We start from the raw sequence: 22,927 nt of genomic DNA, 5'->3' as shown, positions 1-22,927 counted from the left end.
ACACACGCATTTTAATATTTCACATGTTTCCCACAGCACTGCGTCTGACGATTGATGAAGTCGATGTGGGCGTGTCCAGCGACGCTACAAAGCGGAGAAAAGTTGCTGGGGGAAAAATGGAGAGACTCTGTGTACCGATGGGAGTGAAGACGTTAGAGGTCATGTGATCTGTACTTCTCCTTCATCTCGTATGATATGATGCAGATCTACACAAATTTCCGTCCAGAACATTTTTATGTTAGCAACAAGAAAACAGATATGTCGTCATGTAGAATGCTGGCGGAATGCGCAAACACTGAGGAACGTTATTACCGTGGCAACTGGTTGTAGGAACGCCTACTGGGTACTTCAATAAAATAATAATAAAAAATAATAAAAAATAAATAAATTAATAGATAATAATAATAATAATAATAATAATAATAAAAATAATAAAAATAATAATAATAATAATATCACTGTAACTGTGTACATAGATTTACATACTATAGTTGTTGGCTTATGTTGTATACTAAAAATAGTTCTATTAATTCCTTTACTGAAGGAACTGTGAAGAAAAAAGTTAAGGAAAGCATTTGCTGCATGGTTTGATTTCTGCATAAAGACACACACACACACACACAGTATCTCTCTCCCTCCAGTAAAAATCAATAAACCATATCTTCTACTGTTCCTGCATCAGCTGACAATCATTGTAGAGCAACAGCAGAAAGCCAGAAAGAAACGGTCCATGTGCCATTGGCCTGAAACCTAACACAGGTCTCTGTATTCTCTGGATTTCTGAGCAAAGAAACCCCGCCATCAATTCACCCTCAATACTACCACCATACAAACAAAAGGTTAGGTTCAAAAGTTAGGTCAATATTTACACAGAGACAGTTTTATGTGTTCAGAATCAGGTTACGCAGCTATTTACTGCACGTTGATGTACTGGACTTCCCAGATCATTGAATCACCCGTGTGTAGTCTGTGCCTTTGTGCTCGTCAGATGAGATCCGAGACGGCTTTTTCGCAGAATATAGACCACCATACTTAATCTGCTTAAACACATGCACTTAAATACAAGCCATTAAAAAACAGGAATAGAAAATAAGGACCGAAGAAGGAGATATACCACAACCACATAGGAGATATACCACATGAACGCTAGAGACAATTTAAAAAACAAATGATCCTTAATGAAGAAGAATTTGTATAAAATGAAAAGTTTTGGTCAAAATTGTTTTATACATGCATGGACTCCACTAGATCCCTGAATGTGTGCAGTGGTATCTGGCACCAAGATGTTAGCAGCAAGTCCTGTAAGTTGTGGGGTGAGGTCTCCATGGGCCAATGACCACTGCAGACCGGGAACACCCCACAAGAGCTGCAGTTTTGGAGATGCTCTGATCCAGTCGTCTAGCCATCACAATTTGGCCTTTGGTCAAACTCGCTCAAATCCTTACACTTGTCCATTTTTCCTGCTTCTAACATCAACTTTGAGGTCAAATTGTTCACTTTGTGCCTAATATATCCCACCCACTAACAGGTGTCATGATGAGGAGATAATCAGTGTTATTCACTTCACCTCTCACTGCTCATAATGTTATGCCTGATCGGTGTCTATTTAATCTGTATATCTGCACATATGTTTATATTCTACAGATGCTTTCTGGGTAGAACTGTGTTTCGTTGCACAATAAAGTTGAATCTTATCTAATCTTAAAAAAAAAACAGCATAAAGCCATTAGATATTAGATATCAGTCTAATCTCATTTTATCTGATAAGCAACTGTGATTATGATGAAGTAAATTTCAAGTTAACTTTTTTTAAATCCATTATATCCAATCTGGACATGGCAAAATTGATCCTTTTGCATGAACTCGCACACTTTCCCTCAAGTTTACAGGACAATGTCAGCAATTTGCTGCTTCCATATTGGATTTGCCCTGTGGGAGTCAAAATGATTGCAGTCATATCTCAGCTATTCTAGATTTATCGGCTCTCCTTCTGCTTTTTAGCTGTAATGTGTTTTGAGCTTTGCCCACTTTCACTTCCTTCCCCTCAATTGAACTCTGGGTGGCATTTCGTTTTCTTTTTTATTTTCTAGAAGCATAGCAAAAGCCACGTCTGACTGACTCTGACTGGAATGGCAGACGTGACGATCGCTTGAGTGAACCTACACACTGCTGCCGTTTTGTCAGTTTTATTTCCATCCACTTTTAATCGGAGAAGCGATGATACCTATTAGAGTCAAAATGATTTCTTCTGCATTTTTGTCAGACGAGAAAATGGTACAATGAAGCAAACTAGTTATTCTGCTCATCCTTTTTTTAAAAAAAAAAATAATAATATAATCAAACTATTAAGGAAAAACAGGTACAATTCTGCTCTCTGATGAGTTTTTGTTTGATTGTCTTTCTGGAAAGAGATTTGTTTCTAAAGGTTCAATGTAGAACGCTAAGACAGCAGCTAGAACCCATTTAAGAACTTCAGCCTTCTAAATCATCTTAAATCATCGTAAAAATTTGACAAAAAGGTTAAACTCGTAACAGTTCTTTAGAGTCCTTCAAATTTCTAGAGTCAATCAATAACGGTGTTTTCCATCCAGAGACAGTTCCAATAAAACTCCTTTAGACACTCTTAAGAACTTTCAGCTCTCTATTTAAAGAACCTTTTTTTTTTTTAACTAAAAGTGTGTATTTTTCCATAGCACCCTAAGCATAGCCTTAAGGGTTCTTCTGTTTGTTCCTCTGCTGAAACCCTTGGAGAGTTTATGTGCAGCTCTACAACAGTTTCTCTAACAGTTCCAAGTTTCAAGTTTAGACTTGTTTAACAACCAAAGACCCTTTTCCAAGAGGTTCCAGGTTTCTCATTAACATCCAAAGTACCTTTAAAGACCCTTTTCCAAGAGGTTACAGGTTTCTCATTAACATCTAAAGTACCTTTAAAGACCCTTTTCCAAAAGTTTCTAGGTTTCCCATTAGCAACTTAAGTGCATTTAAATACCCTTTTCCGAGAGGTTCCAGGTTACAGTTAAGGATTTGTAATGACCAAAAATACCTTTGAAGACCCTTTTTCAAGGAACTTTAAAGGTTTTCTAAAAGATGGGGTTTCAGTAATCTCCATCCATGTATTATGAAAATGAATAAATAGGAAACCTTTAAGAAATATTTGAGACAAATACTGAAATTTAGAAGCTTTATGGGTTCCTCAGCTTTTCTTTATGAGAAAGTGGTTCCGTTAAATCTCTGGAAAGCTGTAAATGTTTGTGACGACATCACAAAGACAAAAGGAATAGGATTCAAACACGGTTTAAAAGCCATAACAACAGGCAATAGTCCAAAAACATGGAAAATAAACAAATCCAAATCCAAAGAACGTGAATCCAAAAAACAGAGCAAACAATCAGAACACATGAAACAATGGCAGTGCTGCAAACAGCCTAGTATGTAGGCTAGCTAACAGGCTAGCCTAGTATGTAGGCTTTGTGTTTAAGATTAGCATGAGCATGTTCTATATACTTTGTGACCATGATAAGCTCTACGTGACCCGGATGAGTTCAGTATTCGGATGAGGGTGCCCTCTGGTGGGTCGGAGAGGGGGTTGCGGGTGATGTTACACCTTTAATTTTTAATGAAGCTTTTTCTTTTAATGACTGTACAGCAGCTTTATGGGTTTTTTGTTTGTTTCTTTCTAGAAGAACCAGTGAGGATCCCTGCAGATTTAAGTTCTTCTGTTTGTTGCTTTGTGAAAACCTTAAAGGTTTTATATAGACTTCTAGGACAAGGTTCTGATATGTAAAGAACCTGAAGGAACTTGCTTAGTGGAAAAAACGGTTGTATTTTTTGTTCATAGGTCTGGTGAATCCCTTAAAGTTTGTATGCAGAACCCTAAATAATTCTTCATTTAGACAGGAAGAATTCTTAAATATCCAAATAAATGTTTCGATTCATCCTCATGCACATGACACGGGAGTTAAACAGATGTATCCAGATGTGCTGACTAGAGACAAAAAAAATGACTCATTTGATCCAATGGAGACCATGAAGCAGCAGATTCAAAACCAGGACACAGATCAGCAGGAACATCACTGTGTGATACGCAGCATCCATAATGCAGCGAAAGCCCAGGGACAGATACGACTAATTAGAGCCTCAGAACATCCCATAATATTTCCCTCAGGGATCTCACTGCTTTCCAAGAGCCTGAGGTCAGCTCTAAAGCAACACTGAGGCAAGAAAGTAAGAAAGTTTGAAATCAGGCTTGGAAAAGATGAAGTAAATATGTTTAGTATTTTAACACTAAAAAAATGTGAACTCATCACGAACTAGTCAACATTGTGAGTGTATTAATGTGGAATATACGTCTTAAATAACTCACATTTTCAGGCAGATTATCTCTGCACATCTTTCACACACACACACCTGAAAGATCTCTGATGAGGTCAATCACAGAACATTGCAGAGACTAAAACCATCAGCTGTGGCACTCTGCCATGTTTTAGCTAGTTGTTTATTATATATATATATATATATATATGTATCGTCTACTCATATCGATCAAAAACACTGTTTTTTATAGCTGTTTGATCAAATATTTAGAATGTAGTAAAAATTCATACCTGTCATAACTCTTAACATCACAGGCTCCATTTCATCACAGCCAACAAACACGGACTCCAGTTCCCAGTAACCACCAGCACTCCCAAGTTCACAGTCACCAGACTGTTTAATGGTGTGCACGTGTTCCCATTGTGTAGGTTTTGTATCTAAACCTTTATTTCGTCTTGGTTTCAGTTCCTCGTTGTAAAGTATACACTTTGTTCCTTTGATCAGTGACTTTTCTGAGCCGTTGATTAATATTTTATGTTTTTCCATTTTTTTGAGTGTTTCTTGACTCATTCTGTTACACTCTGATCTTCCTGCTTTGCCCTTTCGGCCATTGTCTGTTTTTTATTTGGACTGTGCTTTTGCTTGTACATTTTGGATTTAGTCTGTGTCCGTTTACCTGTTATACGTTTGCTTATTTCTAGTTTCGTGGCTGTTCCAATAGTTTTGCCCAACCCTAATTTTGTGACTGTATCAATACTTTTGCTTATCCCCATTTTTTGTGACAATTTTTGTCCTGGCTTTTCATCCAGCGCCTTAGGCCTGCCTCAAGTCAACACAGACCAAAATAAAGCATCATAGTATATGATTAGAATGGCATTTATTTTTATTAATAATTCTATTTATACATTAAACTTATAATAGATTATATAAGAAATCTTGATCGTGACTCATGATAGGACTCATGTCACTAAATCCGGTTTAAATTCCAATTGTAATGTTTTCATATGACTTCTTGTTTTAAAATATGATTTAGAAATACTTTTTTAAGTTATTATTTGCTTATTTTTTACTTATTTGCTCACTTATTTGCTTAAAGAGCAAAACTCAGCCTAGCTTTTAAAATTCACGCTGTGAAAGCAACAGCATGGAAACAAATACTTTTATATTAAGAGAATTATTTTTATTCAGATTTGAGTTCACATTTAAGGTTGTTAAACTGGCTCCTTATCAACTTAACATCATCTTTTTGTTCATGATTTTAAATGCAATAATATGTAAATTAAACACTGACATATAATATATATTGTTAGTTTCCAAATGTTGCAATAGTCCTATGTTCTAACTATGTTATAAATCCGAATTTGAAAAAATTAAATTCATGCTTGGAGCTCACCAAATATTCTGAAATTTGGGGATTTTTTAACCAAAAAGTTTAAGTCATTATTTATTATTTAATCTGACTAAAAACTTTTGCACTGTATCAGTTATTACGATGTAACTGCTGATAGTCATAACATCACAGCTTTATTCTGTGAGACCAGCTCTTAAAATGCTCTCCATGAGGACACTCAAATAAAACTTTTACTATCTCGAAACACTTTATCATTGAAGCGACTAATAATTAAAAATATAGCCAAGTTTCAATTCCTCCATTTATTGCACTGGAGTGTTTATAAAGCTGCTTCAGAGACGTATGAAAGCGGCGGCGGCGGATAAGAGCACAATTTTGATGCTGGCTGAGAGTGAAGGATTATGGGTAATAAACAAGTTTTAATGCTCACTTCCCAAATTAATCCAACACAAACAGTATTAACGTCACGTTGTTTTTTTTGTTTTTTTTTTAATTCACTTAAGAAGAGACCTAATATCGCGAGCCACGTTTCGGATTATAAATCGTCTGCGCCGCACGACACCTCCGCGTTTTCAATCCAGATTTAATTAGCACACTGAATCACGCCCAGGCTGCATTTCTCAGGAAACGATCATTTTAAAGAGATACCGACTGATAAAATATAAAATAGAACAATATTCATCAATGAGATATTAAAATGGAGCTGGGTGTTTTATTTAAATAAAAAAAACTGAAAAAAATATTGCATCCGTATTTCTTCTCCATTAGCTTGGAGAAATTGAGTCGTAGATTTTCAGGAGTCACGTGACCGCGATTAGCTCTGAAGCTCGCAGAAGCATTTAACATGTCAAAACGGATGTGTCAAAACACGTTTCTTTAGCAGACACGGATACAAAGCTCACGTTTTTACCTCTCAGACAAAATGGAAAAGGTTCGTTTGAGGAAATATACTGCGAAGAAAATGTGCTTAAAAAGCATCTGAGTTACTGACACGTTGAACACTTGCGACATTTTAATTGCTTTTAATCGCACACATTGACTTGCTCAAGAAAAGATTGTCCTACTAATCAGTTCACTTTAGCTCCAGACACCAATATTACAAAAAAAAAAATCTGATCTTTTACCTCTGAAAGAAATAATCATTTAAGTGTTCAAGATTTTACAAGTTTAAGAAAAACTACTACAAGGAGCAGAAATGTGTTTGTTGTTTAGTGTGTTTTAAGTAAGGAAATTATTCAGTGAGAGGACGATGTGATGAGGCAGTGGCATCTGTAACATCTGGGAAACATGATAGTCAGCCTGTTATCATTTATGTTATAGCAGCGTTAGAGCAACACTTGTTCCTGTTCACTTCTTTCTTGAAGTATATATGAAAAACATTAATATACAGCAGAAGCTTGGCATACGAATGCCCTCCCTTTTGAATTTTCACCTTAAGAATTGAAATTTCCATCAGCATACGAAGCATTTTCGGCATACGAATGAGCCACACTGAACTGACCGCCAGCTAAGTTGCTCATATGTCCAGGAGTCGTTCAAAACTTGTTAGCATCAGTGGAAAACCAAGCGAAGCCAACTGAAGCAAGTTTACGAATTTTACGATTTTGAAAGCTGTTTTGAAAGAGTCAACCCACGATACCAATGTTGCCTTTCAAAAGCATTCAAAAGCTAGGTGATTTTTCGGCGGGTTTTTTTTTGTTGACAGATGGCGTGGGTGGTCTGTTCTATTTTTAGCCCAAGCTTGGTGGCACGACTTCCTGTGAGGAGCCTTGACATGGAATGCTTGGCTTGGGTCAGTTCTTTGTAAGCAGTCGTATAGTTTACATACGCTTCGTATTGGGAATATTGCTAATATTTGTGGGTGGCTGGAACGGATTATCTGCATTTACATTATTTCTTATAGGAAAAGTCGTTTCGCAATACAAATTTTCACCTTAAGAACTCGCCTCCAGAACAAATTAAATTCCTATGCCGAGGTTCCGCTGTACTATATCTAAAAAACTGCAAAGCATAAACTCCCCTGCCTTTTCCAAAGAAATAAAATACAACGTTACCTCTGATTGTTGGAAACTGCTCTGGAGACACTTTCAATAATAAAAAAAAAAAGTTTTCTCCCTGAAAACTTCACCAGGTTATTTGTATTTTGTTGAAGCGTCTGTTCTACAGCTTCTATTGAAACACTAACGTATTAGAACGAGTGCAAAGATAGAAAACCGTGATTTGAACTGTCAGAGCTAGTGTTCTGGAAAGTTCTTCACCAGCTTGAAGCCAATCAGAATCAAGAGAATTTTACAGTATTCTTTTTTTAGTGCATTTTCTAAAGGAAATGCAACCGTCAATGAAATGTAATGGTCACAATTGTCATGATAGGGGAAGTTGCCAGAGGTGGGAATAGAACCCATAATCACCCATGGATCACCAATGATGCAATAAATCAGACCCAAGTGCAGGATAAAAGAGTACTAGTTAAAAACAACATGACATAGCTTAAAAGAAGAAGTCTTTATTATCGCCACATGTACATTACAGCACAGTGGAATTCTTTTCTTTGCATATCCCAGCTGAGGAAGTTGGAGTCAGAGTCCAGGAACAGCTATGATGCAGCACCCCTGGAGCAGAGAGGGTTAAGGGCCTTGCTTAATTGCCAAACAGTGGCAGCTTGGCAGTGCTGGGGCTTGAACCATGACCAACAGGCCAGAGCCTTAACTACATGAGCTACCACTGCCACTTTTAGACATGACAAGTAATAAACGAAACATGAATAATTGGAGACGTGAAGGTGTCACTGAAACAAACCATAGAGAAACATAACAAAAAACCAAATGCCACACTGAACGATGACTTGACAAGGATGGACACAAAAGGGCAGGTAAATATAGAGCGGAGCATGAGGACAAATGGGAAACAGGTGACAAGGCGGGCAACAGAACAATAGGAAGGGTGTGACACAAGACATGTGACAAGAAAGCAAGCTAGAACCAAAACTCCTGCCACTACCCCCTCTGGTGGTCCGGCAAGGAATTGTCCCAGTAGTTCCCATCTCTAAATCAGGGGTGTCTAATCTTATCCGCAAAGGCCCAGGGTGCAGGTTTTCATTCCAATCAAGCAGCAGCCACACCTGATTCCACCTGTTTAATCAACTGATCTTGGCTTTCAATAGATTTAAGTCTGGCTTCTACTTGGTTGGAATGAAAACCTGCACCCACACCGGCCCTTTGTGGATAAGATTGGACACTCCTGCTCTAAATCTCAGTCCTGTTAAAGTCTCACAGCATGTTGCGCCTCTCGGTAACAGCTAAGAGCGATTAATAATGTCTGACTTGAAACAATGGCATGGATTAAGTGCTTTCACACACTCCATGCTTTCGCGATTGAGCGCAAGGCCATCTACGTGTGCTGGTGAGTCAAAAAAAAAAAAAAAGTATCATTGCATCCTCCTACTACTCATAAACACTATGATTAAAAAATTACACATCCAAATGGAGCGATTGCATAAATCTCCCTACACTGCTTCTACTGAGATTAATTCCCATGATACAGCACAACAGAGCCGAAAAATATTTTTGCACACAGCACATATTGAAAATTTAATTTAATTCTGGAAAAAAATACAAAAAACAAAACACATACACACAGATTCAATTCTCGCTGCTTCTATAATTTCGCTGGCACTTGACACAAAATAAACGGTCTATAAAGACTGCACCGATTGCCCTGCACTTTATTTTAATTTATTTTAATGGCTGCTACGTTTCCTCGTCATTTTCCTCACTGAAAGGTTTGGGCTGACCGTCTGTTCCTGCTGTTTAATAATAATAATAATAATAAAAGAAATGCCGCAATGAACTCTTTCACCTCAATCAGAGTACATTTTCACACAGAAATTCCATCTATTTGGTAGAAATAGAAGTTCTCTCTGTTCTAAAAGAAGCAGTTCCCTTATATATCCATTTTTTTTTTCTCCTTCTGGAGCAAAGTCCACCACTCGAAAGGGAATTGGATCATTTTTGCCTGAACAGAATCCTTGCCGTCGTTCATCAGCCTCCCCGTTTCCTGCAATAACACTAATCATAGCGGGGCTACGGAGCGCACGACCCTCAATTCACACAGGCCTGAGGTGGAAATGGCTGCCTCCCATCACCATAAGTCATGTGTGTGCGCGTTATTGAGGTCTGATGGAGCATCTTCGAGAGCGTTTTTCTACCCTTCAAAAGATTCCTCTGTGTCACTTGTTGTGAATACAGACTCTGGGATTTAGAAGTCGTTCTCGGTCATCACTTCTGTCTCACTGGGGTGCTTCTGTTGTCTTTCAGGTCTTTGAGGGTTTCTCTTTGAGCTCTGAAACGTTCAAGCACTCTCCATGGAGTATTTTTTTTTTTTTTTTTAGAAATTTCTGATGGTGCTAAAATCCTCTGTTTTGATAAACTGCAAGAAAAATCTGAATATACGCAAGTATATTAATATTAATGTGTTCTAGCATTTTCTACAGCATCTCGTTTGTTCTTTAGGAAAAGCAAGCAATAGGGATGTTTATTTAATGTTTAAGGAAGGAGTCTCCAGTGTCAGCGCTTTGTAACTGTCAGAAATAAAACTGCAAGAATTTTCACTCTGAGAAGAAGCCTGAGTCGTGCTGGTGCCGCTTGATCTTTTGATATCAGGGAAGCTTTTTGCCAAAGAGCTGCACAGAGACAGTTATTGAATAGCAAAACTCTTTGAAATTTACTGAGATGAACAGGGTATATTTATATAGAAGAAAGGCATAATATTCAGTGTTGTCTATAGGTAAACAAAAGACATCAGCAGAAAGAGACATGGTGGTTGATGTGCTCATTGGCGAATTATTATGAAAATGCTTATCATTTGGTCCACAAGTTTTGATTTGGCACAGGTTTTACACCGGATGCCCTTCCTGACGCAATCCTCCCATTTTATCCAGGCTTGGGACCGGCACTGAGAGATAACGTTTCAGTGGCTGGGTTAGCTCTCTAAACAGGAATTGAACCCAGGCTGTGGCAATGAGAGCACGGGATCCTGCTGCTGGACCAGCAGGAGGCCTATGAAAATGCTTATCTAATTTACAGAAAAAGAAACTGTCAGCGAGTGTCTGTGTTTGGCACATGGCCATCAAAACATAGCATATCAGGTCATAAACAAATGGTATCACAGTCAGATATATTCAAAATATATCAGTGCCCTTTCAAGACCTTGTCTCTAACAGAGAGAAATGAATTCATTATATTTATCCTAATGAATTTGCTTTAGGACTATTACTGTATGATATAAATACGTTTATTTCAGTAATGTTAGCAACTGAATGTTAGCATGAACAGCCACACTTCTTCTACCTTTTGGACCATGACTCTGCTACTTTCCATCAAAAAATAGCAAGCGTGAAGCTGGAGAGGTCTGGGTGAAGGCCATGGAAGGAACAAGCAATTTCTGCTCTGAAAATTGGGGGAGAATTTATTCCCCTGTCCCTGCGGTAAGCAATGTGAAAGTGCTGACACTTGGAGAGAATTTATTGGCCCCATCAACCTCGAAAAAGTTCTTTTTTAGAGCCCTGAGATTAAAATGGGAAGCGTTTTGTCTAAATAGGTGTATCTCAAACCTGGTGGTGTTTTTGTCCCGCTCCAACACGTCCTCTTAACTTTGAGATTGAGCTTGTTAACGAGCTGACAGGATAAAGGTTCGACAATGAGAGGGAATTACACGTGCAGGGTTTTGGTGTAAAATCCCAGCGTGAATAATTGCAAGCTGGTACTGCTGTCATGGTCCTCACCTTGTCTTAGCTATAACTGATTGATTCGTGTTCAGGTTGAGGCAAGGACAGAGAAAGCTAGTCAGTTATGACGTTCGGTCAGTGACATTCCGGTCAGATGGAGAAGCATGACACTGGGTGGAACTGATGTGGACAACTGATGTGAGAGAGAAACACTTCAGCGTGTGATGATGTAGGAAAGTAACAACTTACTTTGACAATAACAACAATGCGGAGTTACTGCTACTTAATAATTAATTTTAATAATAATTTAACTTTACATTGGACTTTTTTATATATTTACAATTGCAGAAATTTTAATTTATTTTCTTCTAAATGAATGAAATAAAAAAGATTTGTGAGACAGAAAAAAGAATACATTAAAAAATATCATTTATATCTTACTTTGAGAAAATATCCAATCTTATAAGTTCTATAGAAATAAAATTGACTTGAACTGAACTGACAATGCAGTGTCCTCCATTTTGAAGACGTTCCAGAGCCACAAGACTTAAAGTTAAACCTCTGAGACTCCTTCCTTAAACCTTAAAAATGTCTTGTTACATAAAGACTTGCTGTGGTAGCTTACTTGTTAAGGTGTTGGACTAATAATCAGAAGGTTGTTAGTTTAAATCCCAGGTCCATCAAGCTGCCACTGCTGGGCCCCTGAGATAAAAATGTAAGTGGGTCTGGATAAGGGCATCTGCCAAATTCATTTTATTATCGCCACACATACATTACAGCACAGAGGTATTCTTTGCATATCCTAGCTAAGGAAGTTGGGGTCAGAGTACAGGGGCAGCTATGATACAGCGCCCTTGGAGTAGGGGGCCTTGCTTAATTGCACTGCAGTGGAGCTTGGTGGTGCTGGGCGATCAACAACCCAGAGCCTTAACTTGAGTCACCATGAGCCCCATATGGCAGAAATGTAAATGTAATCAATATATTCCTGACCAGTCAGAATCCAGATATCAACTTGATTGCTCAATTTTAACCCCATGCTTTGAGGAGGACTTGGGTTTCCTTTTAGGTCTTTGTTCCTCTCAAGGATTCCTTCTCATATCGTCTCAGGGAGGTTTCCCTCTCTACAGTCCCCTCTGGCTTGCTCTTCAGGGATAAATTTAAATGGAAAATGTCTAGTTAATACCCTGAATTTATAGCTTCCTGTAAAGCTGCTTTGTGACCATTGTTAAAAGCTCTTTCCAAATAAAATGGAATAGAATGGAATTGAATATGCTAGAGCATTTTTATAATGTATAATATAGAGTGCAGTACAATAATGTGCAGTAATCCATTGGTATCATTTTTGTTAAGTGCTAGCAGTTTGTCTAATCACTAATCCCCGCCCACTTTACAGAACTGTCTAAGCAGCTTGGGCTGGTCCGTGCCAGAGGCCTTTATATTTTATTCCCAAGCGCACTTTGGGGGTGTATCCTTTCATAAATTGTCTTCCACATCTTGGCAGGACACAAATACCTGTTCCAACCAGTCGTAAACAGAGACGTTGTGAAGGCAGGCAATTGCGATAAATCTCCAAGGAGGATTTATGCAGCATGTTGATTCTCAGATCCTGAGCTTTAGAAATATGTGGGTGAGAAAAACCTGGTGATCTTGGTTATGTAATTAGGAAGCGAATTAGAAGAAAGCATCTCTTCGTTGATGAAATGTAAAAGAGAACAGAATGAAGGTCTGTGTGCTTTACATAACCTTTATATAATCAGCTTCCACCTCCAGCCATCCCCATGTTCACCCACACCTTTACTCGAGTGGATATTGTTTTCGATTTTAAGGATTTACAGCGAGGTAGGGATGTACTTTACCTTCACACATCTGCTGTAGAATCTGCTGTTGCTATGGAAATGTAGCTGAGGAGTAGTACGTTACAAAGGCTTTATTAAGATGTAGGATGTTCGCTCATTGACAACCCAATCTCAACACCACTGCTAAGACAAGTGCCATTACTTTTAAATCAGACTTCTGTAGATGAGTGGAAGGAACCCCATGCCGACATGGAACATGAAATTCCACACGGATAGCAGTTGAGAGATGGAAATGCTGAAATATTTGGTGTTTATTTCACCACCTTCCATTTCTCTTCTGAAACAGTTCAACTGGTCAGTTCGATACCACTGTGATCATGAACGTATAGTGCAGATAAACAAGCGATTACATAAAAAGAAAAAAATTTATGATTGATCACATGACATAATGGACAAGGTCACTTATTAACCAGTATATGCTTTATGCTGGTCAGGATGGTGGTAGATCTGAAGCTTATTCCAGAACCAATGAATAAAAAGCAGGAATATACCCTGGATGGGATCCCAGTGCATTGCAGGGCAGCATGCACACACATTCACACCTTCGGCTAATTTTTCAAACAGCCAAAACACCTACCTGTTTTTTGGGAGGTGAGAAGAAACTGGAGAACCTGGAGGAAAGTCACATGGAGAACATTCTTAGGAGATCAGGTGAAAGCTGACACAGTAAGTCTGGAGAAACCAAGTGGAAATTTGGAGACTGGAGGAACCTGGACCTAAGAAGAGCTTGCAGTCTGGAGGAACCTGGAGCCAAGAGGAATTTAGAGACTGGAGGAACCTGGAGCGAAGAAGAGCTTGGAGACTGGAGAAACCTGGAGCCAAGAGGAACCTGGAGCCAATAGAAACCTGGAGCCAAGAAGAACCTGCAGCCAAGAGGTACCTGGAAACTGGAGGAACCTGGAGCCAAGAGGAGCTTGGAGACTGGAGGAACCTGGAGCCAAGAGGGACCTGGAGCCAAGAGGAACCTGGAGACTGGTGGAACCTACAGCCAAGAGGATCCTGGAGCCAAGAGGAACCTGAAGACTGGAGGAACCTGGAGAATGGAGGAACCTGGGGCCAAGAGGAACCTGAAGACTGGAGGAACCTGGAGCCAGGGACTGTGGCATCTTCTTCTTCTTAAGAAAAACACAGCATTCAAAACCACTGAATGATGGGGATCACCAAGAAAATATTTAAACCAAAATATTGTAGCTCCTCCTGAAACAATGCTTCCATAAAAATTAAAATCTAACAACACTCCATATTTCACACATCTGCCCCAACTAATGTACAGCTTCAGAGATACAAGATGAAGGTGCTGGAATTGAACTCTACAGGAGGTTAGGGGACCAGATGCCGTGTCGAGGATATCTCCACCCCAAAACATAATATTCATTTTACTGCCCCGGACCATATGGCAGCATTAAAACATCCAGTCCGCCTTGAGCTGCCCAATAATCTATAAGAAAAGTCTTCCTTGCATTGTGTTAGAGTATTAAGCATCTGGCCATGTAAGCGTAATTAGTTCTGCTTTCCTGTGAGATGAGGCAAAAGCCTGAGTTTTCATTCAGTACAGGAGATGACATTTAAAGTGAGAGCTGCAGTTACTGCAACACCAGCCGCCAGGAAAAGGCTGTAAAACAGCACAAGCAATCAGAGCAATGTCGTCTGACAAAGACGGAGGACGTAATTGTTTGTGATTAAAGCTGATCTGACAGGTTCATTAAGAAGAACTGGCTCAGTGCTGCACAAGTAATGCTGTAGAGTTCACTGGATACAGAATTTTCCCCCCAAATAATTATAGAAATGACTTTTTTTTATTACAGACTACTAATTTTAATAATTAGACCTTTTCTAAATAACAGTATTTTCTCTCAAGAACAGGTGGCAAAGTACAGATATGCCTAAAGCAAATTTAAATTAATTTAATTAAATAAGTGGTTATATAACTAGTTAATTAATTAAATAAAATAACTTAAATTTTTGGAAATTTTACAGAAATTTTACGGATGCACATCCAGATACTGTCAAATTTCAAAAACTATTAACTAGCATCAAGGACAATTTAATTTAATATATAATGCAGAAGTATCAATATTTGTAAAAACACATAAAAAAAACACAAAACAGTAAATCATTGAATTCAGGTGTTGTTTTTCAGGGGTTGGGCTCGGCCCCTTAGTTCCAGTGAAAGGAACTCTTAATGATTCAGCTTCATACCAAGACATTTTGGACAATTCCATGCTCCCAACTTTGTGGGAACAGTTTGGGGGATGGTCCCATAAAGACATGGATGAGCGAGTTTGGTGTGGTTTGACCAACCACACCAAACTTCGACTTGACTGGCCTGCACCTCAACCTGATAGAACACCTTTGAGATGAATTAGAGCAGAGACTCTGAGTCAGGCCAAAACTGGGACATCTGCCTTTAAATGCCCATTCAAGATTCAAGATTCAAGATTCAGGAAGCTTTATTGTCATTTCAACCACATATAGCTGACGCAGTACAGAGTGAAATGAAACAATGTTTCTCCAGGACCTGGTGCTACATAAACATACAACAACAAAGAGTTCAACACAAAAAAAACACCACATGAATGTAAAATGGCGTTGTCCCGCCCTTTGCAGCTATAACAGCTTCAACTCTTCTGGGAAGGCTTTCCAGAAGGTTTAGGAGTGTGTTTATGGGAATTTTTGATCATTCCTCTAGAAGTGCATTTGTGAGGTCATACACTGATGTTGGACGAGAAGGTCACAGTCTCCGCTCTAATTCATCCCAAAGGTGTGCTATGGGGTTGAGGTCAGGACTCTGTGCAGGTCAGTCAAGTTCCTCCACACCAAACTCACTCATCCATGTCTTTATGGACCTTGCTTTGTGCACTGGTGTGCAGTCATGTTGGAACAGGAAGGGGTCATCCCCAAACTGCTCTCACAAAGTTGGGAGCATGAAATTGTCCAAAAATCTTGGTATGAAGCTGAAGCATTAAGAGTTCCTTTTGTTTATGAAGGGTTCCAATAATTTTGCTCATGGCTTTGTTCATACAACGTCCAATCAGCCACGTGATATGATGACACGTAGACACACAAGCTTTGTTCTGAGAGGCTTGGGGTTAAATTTGGACAGCGCTGCATTTCAGCACACCACGACTGCAACACAGTGATGAAAGAGAAGAACACCACCACAGAGAAATCGAGACAGACTCTTACATCCGAGAGTCTCCATTATGCAAAAACAAACCAGACCGAAGCCCAGCAGTGAGATGCACACATTTTATTAGCGTCCACTTAGATACAGTTTCTTTCAATGTTCATGATGATATGGATCTAATTTGCACTTGGGATAGCTAGCGATGTAAAATGTTTGGCAGTGTACACTCGATCCCCGTGATTGTTTCCGATCAGTCGTTCCTCCGGTTCTGCTCTTCAGCTGCTGTGTTCTTGTAGCGCCTCTGCCATGAAGAGCTTGCCGAGGTTCTGCGAGGTGAACTCCTTCACGTTCTGACAGTAGTTGTTGATTTGTCCTTGAGAGGAGAAAGTGAACATGCATATGTAAATGAGATGCAAATGAGCAAGACAGCATATGCAAATGAGCAGGATGAGGAGGTCTTTAAGAAGACAACTTAATTAGAGGGCTTTAAATTACGACTTAACCGGAAAAGCTGTAAGAAATAACGTGGATTCGAGATGGAGGGATTTCTTCGAGATTGGGGTTTCTGTTCTGATCGTTTTGATCGCAATCAGATAAATAACTTTAATAACGTTTAATTAAACCTACACAAAGTACAGCAGTCAATACTCCACACGGATAATACATGAGTTTTGGACGCAGAGATAAGCAATTTCCTGCACCGATCCCAGCCCGGGTTTAACCCAGGATTTAAGCATGAAATGTTTGGCTTTATAATCTATAAATCTATCGGACACTTCCATATCTGCCTGTGTGGAATTTTGTCCATTTTGAACTGGAAGCTCTTCCCCCGCCTCTCTCACCCCTGCAGCTGTACAGATGAGGAAATCAATGACTATAAGAGAATAAAAGGGAGGGTAATTGGTTGTGAATGGCTGCGATTGCCCCTTCAGGCACCTGCGATGAGGAGTGTGTCCATGCGCGGAGGAGGCGGCGGGGGTTTGAACATCTTGTTGATGTCCTCCTCAGGCAACGGCGGTTCTCCTCGACTCTGTCGCTGAGCGTTCTCCTGCTGTCGCCTCTGCAAGTACTACAGAAAGAGAGAGAATGAGAGAGAAAGAGAGAGAGAGAGAGAGAATAAAGAGAGAATAAAAAGAGAATAAAAAAGATAAAGACAGTGAGGGGGACAGAGTATAAAGAAAGAATAAATAGAGAATAAAAAGAGAGAGAGAGAGAGAGAGAGAGATGGGGGAATGGAGGGAGAAGATGAGAGAGAGGTAGAGGGAAAGAGAGAATAAAGAAAGATAAAGAGAGTAGGGGACAGAGTATAGAAAGAGGGAGAATGAGCAAAAGAGAGTGGGGGAAGAGAGAGAGAGGGAGGGAGGGAGAGAAAGAGAGAGAGAGAATGAGAGAGGGAAAGTGGGGGAAAAGGAAAGAGTGAGGGAAAGGGAGAGAGAGAAGGAAATTGAAAGAGAAAGAAAGAGAGGGAGGGCAGGGAAAGGGAGGGAGGGAGAGGGGGGGGGGAGAGTTGATTAATTGTGAATGACGCTGGATTACAAAAACATTTTCAAAAACGATGTTCTGAAATCTGTGGGATTCTGAAAGAAAGAGGAAAGCAGGACTAAATCATTAACAGAGAGAGAAAACAGGAAGAGAATTTTTACCCCTGCATTCAGACTGGACACGATTACGAGGTACGTCTCTGAGCTTAATACTTACTGAGAAATTGTCAAAGTTCATTTAAGTCTTCCTCACTTTTCTTCATCGAGCGCGGGGTCGATTCCGATCCGGCCGATCTTAATGTCATAAACAACCCAGGTGTTGGAAAAGTCGATTATATTCCCAGCTTCTGTTTGTGTGATTTACATCAGCGCCGAGGATATCGGTCATTTCCTTTCAAATTAGGGGACATGATTAACGGCGTATGACAGTAAACGCTGACGGATGATGTGTGTACGGTGCATGGGGGGGACGGAGGGAGTGAGTGATGTGTGGGGTAATTACTAAAGATCTCAGGGTGTTTGATATAAAGGCCTCGCTACTGCTTGTTGAATACAACTGTGACTCTCGGCATAGGCACAGGAAGGGCTGGTGTCCTGCTTACAAATATTAATAAATCCATAGATTTTATAGCAACAAAAATAATAATAATAATAATAATAATAATAATAATAATAATAATAATAATAATAAAAATAGTACTAATAAATTTATTATAAATTAATTATTATTATTTATAATTTATTTATTATTTATTTATTCATTCATTCATTTATTTAATCATCCATGGCACCAGGTTTATACTGAAGACAAGGCAGGAACTAAATTGCTTTACTTATATTTATATATTTATATATTGAATAATTTGAATAAAATGTGCAATATATTCTAATACATGTTCTTTAATTTATAACAAATTTGAATTTGTTGTGATTAAAAGAAAGAAAGAAATATTTAGGTGCTATAAGTGATAACATGACCTAAAAATAAGCGGAAAATAATTATTTGTTTTTCATAAATACAAAATTCCAGAGGTTTATATAATAAAATGATACGATTTCAGTTCCCGAAGCAACAGATGATGCCACTGTCTCTGTTACGGTACGATTCGATACAGCAGTCTCTGAGCCACACGTGATTTTGTTTGGGAATCTTTCTTCAGCTTCCTGTTCCTTTCCAAACGATGAAGATGTAAACAATGTAAAGATGACAGACGACAGTTTTAAAAATGTGAGCGTGACGGTAAAAAAATCTCCTTCCTAGCTTATTTACACCTTTGTCTTTATTCTGTTCTTTCTCGTTAATAATGGATTTATAACACTGTTTATGACGTCCATCCGTTTGAACCGGACGCCTCGTCGTGTTTTATATTTATCCTCGCAGTAGAGATGAAGCCGAGGAATAACTAAAATGACACAGCAATCTGTCGAATGATGGGAAATTGCAGACTGGATTTGTTAAGTTCTCACAGAGGTGACGGTTTCCAGAGAGCGGTTCAGACGAAAAGACATCAAGAGACATGAAAACTCTTACAGCAAGTTATTTATATCATTACTAAAGTGTTTCTAATTAACTCAGATATACAGCCACGCTAAGAGCATTGAGGTGTAGGGGAAAAAGTGCTGAAATAAAGGAGAGAGGGAGGGAGGGAGAGAGAGAGAGAGAAGTAGAGAAAGGGAGAGAGGGAGGGAAAGAGAGAGACAGAGAGAGAAGTAGAGAGAGGGAGGGAGAGAGAGACAGAGAGAGAAGTAGAGAAAGGGAGAGAGAGAGACAGAGAGAGAGTAGAGAAAGGGAGAGAGAGAGAGAGAGAGAGAGAGAGAGAGAGAGAGAGAGAGAGAAGTAGAGAGAGAGAGAGAGAGTGAGAGAGAAGTAGAGAAAGGGAGAGAGGGAGGGAGAGAGAGAGACAGAGAGAGAGAAGTAGAGAAAGGGAGATAGGGAGGGAGAGAGAGAGAGAGACAGAGAGAGAAGTAGAGAAAGGGAGAGAGAGAGACAGAGAGAGAGTAGAGAAAGGGAGAGAGAGAGAGAGAGAGAGAGACAGACAGAGAGACAGAGAGGGAGAGAGAAAGAAAAAGAGAGAGACAGACAGAGAAAGAAAGGGAGAAAGAGGTAGAGAGAGAGAGAAAAAGAAAAAGAGAGAGAGAGGGAGAGTGAGAGATAGACAGAGGAAAAGAAAGGGAGAAAGGGGTAGAGAGAGAGAGAGAGAGACAGACAGACAGAGAGAAAAAGAAAAAGAGAGAGGGGGGAGAGAGAAAGAAAAAGAGAGAGAGAGAGAGAGACTACCTGGTGTTTCTGCTGCTGCTGCTTGCTCAGGTTGCGGCAGTAGGTGTTGTACTTGACGATTTCTTGGCTCATGTCGTCGACGCGATCCATCAGCAGCTGTAGACTCTTCTCCAGATGGTTGCTGAGGATGCAGATCGACACCCAATTAAACTAAATGAATGGAGTCTGAGACACGCTTGACTGAGCGTTCAGGAATAACACGCGATGCGCGACGAACGCTTCGCCAATCTAAAGCCCGAGGAGACGCAATCAACTCCGAGCGCTCGATATCCGACCGGACCTTCGCAGAGTTTCTCGTCTATCAATTCATCAGCCTCGCTTTCTTCCTGTGCTTTTCTCACGTATTTTCGCCCTCACATGCTGCACGTTCTCACTTCTACAAAACACCAGAACATTCATACGTGTTCAGGCTTAGTGTTTTCACCCACACGCTCCACATTTGGCATTTACCCAGACAACAAAAGGGCATCGCTGTACACCTCGAGAGTGAAATTACACTCCGAATACATTATCATTATCTGGCTAATAGAGAGGTGGTGAAATTCTGCGTGAAAGCCTATTACCCACACACACACACACACACACAGACACACACACAGACACACACACACAGACACACACACACCACGTCTTCAAATGCTTTGAATTCCTAATGAACTTAAACTTATCTGAGGGAAAAAAAGCTGCTCTATTCTAACTCTGTGCTTTTTACTTTTTGTTTCTGCAATGTGTGATGAAGCAAAATTACTGTTGCCATAGCAACCGTTTATAGTTATGTTTAATGAAGTTATGTTTCATGTAGCAGGAAAGACGTTTGTCCCTTTTATCATTTACATTACGGCAGCTGTAAGCTACAGATCCCTCGGCAGCCTCTGCTGAGGTTGATAAGATAAAAAAAAAAATATTTCATTATTATTTAAGGGGTTTTAAACAAAGTGAAAAAATGATGGAGGATGGTGAAGGAACGACTGTTTAAGCGATATAGAGCTGCTATAATGTTTCATAGACATTCCACGTATGTATTAAACCTGATTAAAAAGTATGATGTAATGTTCTAATCAATGTTGTGTTTGTTTCTCCATCCATCCATCCATCCATCCCCTTCATCCCTCCCTCCATCCAACACCTTCAACCCTCCCTCCATCCATCCCTCCATCCATCCCTCTCTCCACCCATCCATCCCTACCTAAAAATAAAAATAAATATAAATAGCCTTTATTTGTCACATATAAATTACAGCACAGTGAAATTCTTTCATCGCATATCCCATCCTTGGAGGTTGGTGTCAGAGCACAGGGTCAGCCATGATACAGTGCCCCTGGAGCAGAGAGGGTTAAGGGCCTTGCTCAAGGGCCCAACAGTGGCAACTTGGTGGTGCTGGGGCTTGAACCCCCGATCTTCCGGTCAACGACCCAGAGCCTTAACAATTTGAGCCACCACTACCTCCCTCCATCCATTCTTCCCTCCATCCATTTACTGTACTGTACTGCAAGGGACATTCTGGAGACATAATCACACACAATCACAATCACACACAGCTCTTCACACACTACAGACAATTTAGAGATGCCAATCTGCCTACAACATAACATGTCTTTGGACTGGGGAAAGGAGCCAGAGTACCTCTACACACACAGGGCGGAGCCTGGAATCGAACCCCGCAGCCCTGGAGGTGCTTGGGTAAATTCACCTCAAATAAGCTTCAGAGTTGGCATTTGTGTATAATTTAACCTGGATACTACAGATTCTAAAAGCTGCTGCTGTACTAATAAACACTGTCCTGCGCTCATCTCAGGACTACTTCTAACACACATAGTACTGTTTTTATTCTTCTACACATTACCGTTACTGTATAATCTCACTATCCAAGGAGCACAGTCTGATTTTTTTTCAGTGACGTGTTCATTAGCGATCTCTGGATTTGTGACAACATGCATTATTAAAAGTGCAGCTAAAAAAAAATCACCTCATTTTCATAAAGGTTAATTTCATTGTTAACTCTGACCTGCTGGATAAACTGAGTAGTTCGTGTTTGTCAGCCAGGGTGCTCTTGTCCTCCAAATCCCACATCAGCACGTTCATCAGGTGAGAGTTCTTGATGGAGATCGGCACTTCTTCGAACATGTGCTCGTAGCCGATGTTCGCTTTCTTCAGCCTGAAAAGGGTCAAAAGTTTGAACTGGACCGAGAGCGAACCGAAACCCTGTGTTTATCTTGATTATGTAATGGAATTTCATTTGCATTCCGAGCTTATATTATATCCTCCAAATCAGCAAACTCGCACTGGCAGATACTAGAGCTTGCATTAGGCAAAGGGCACTCGAGATCAAGGTCAGGGGAAAGAAAAAAGTCTGAAAGAGTCCAAGTGGCTTTAATATTAATGTGAGAGAACTTTGTAGCAGCAGCTCATTCTGTCAGGCTGCTGCTTGAAGCTGAAAAAGTTTCCGTCCTTCTTGCTGCTGATTTCGGATTTCTAGCTGTCACTCCTTCGCTGTTATTTCATCCTAATACTCTTGCGCAATTTAAAAAGCAATCACCGTCTGCCAGCAAGGCCAGGGAAAAGGCGTGAACTGTGTGGCCGAGATTGATGACTAATCCGGCACAGTCGGCTCGAAACGCCATTATTTTTTATTTTTTTAAAACTTCCTTTCTGATGACCGAAACCGCAGGGGGTAAAACGGACGCCTTTTCACTTTGCCTATAAAGTAAGACAAATTCCCAAAAAATAGGTCGTGAATAATCCTAACCTTTCATTATTTATCTGATCGAAAATGGCAAGACGGTTTAAAACAATGAATA

General features: G+C 39.7%; 1 protein-coding gene across 1 annotated transcript in view; it reads right to left on the bottom strand.

The window, feature by feature from the left end:
* Window positions 1–15,306: 15,306 nt before the first annotated feature.
* Window positions 15,307–22,927, bottom strand: part of eif3ha (eukaryotic translation initiation factor 3, subunit H, a) — a 31,763-nt gene continuing 24,142 nt past the window's right edge. The window contains exons 5-8 of the mRNA XM_058377082.1: window positions 22,135–22,284; window positions 20,130–20,250; window positions 17,307–17,439; window positions 15,307–16,743 (exon numbers count right to left, since the gene is read on the bottom strand). Of these exons, the coding sequence (XP_058233065.1) occupies window positions 16,646–16,743; window positions 17,307–17,439; window positions 20,130–20,250; window positions 22,135–22,284 (502 nt within the window). The 3' untranslated portion in view covers window positions 15,307–16,645. The remainder of the gene's footprint in view (window positions 16,744–17,306; window positions 17,440–20,129; window positions 20,251–22,134; window positions 22,285–22,927) is intronic.

This window comes from Hemibagrus wyckioides, linkage group LG23 (assembly GCF_019097595.1).
Source record: "Hemibagrus wyckioides isolate EC202008001 linkage group LG23, SWU_Hwy_1.0, whole genome shotgun sequence".
Lineage (NCBI taxonomy): Eukaryota > Metazoa > Chordata > Actinopteri > Siluriformes > Bagridae > Hemibagrus > Hemibagrus wyckioides.
The sequence above is the reverse complement of the archived record's forward strand: the minus strand, read 5'-3'. Positions and strand labels throughout refer to the sequence as shown.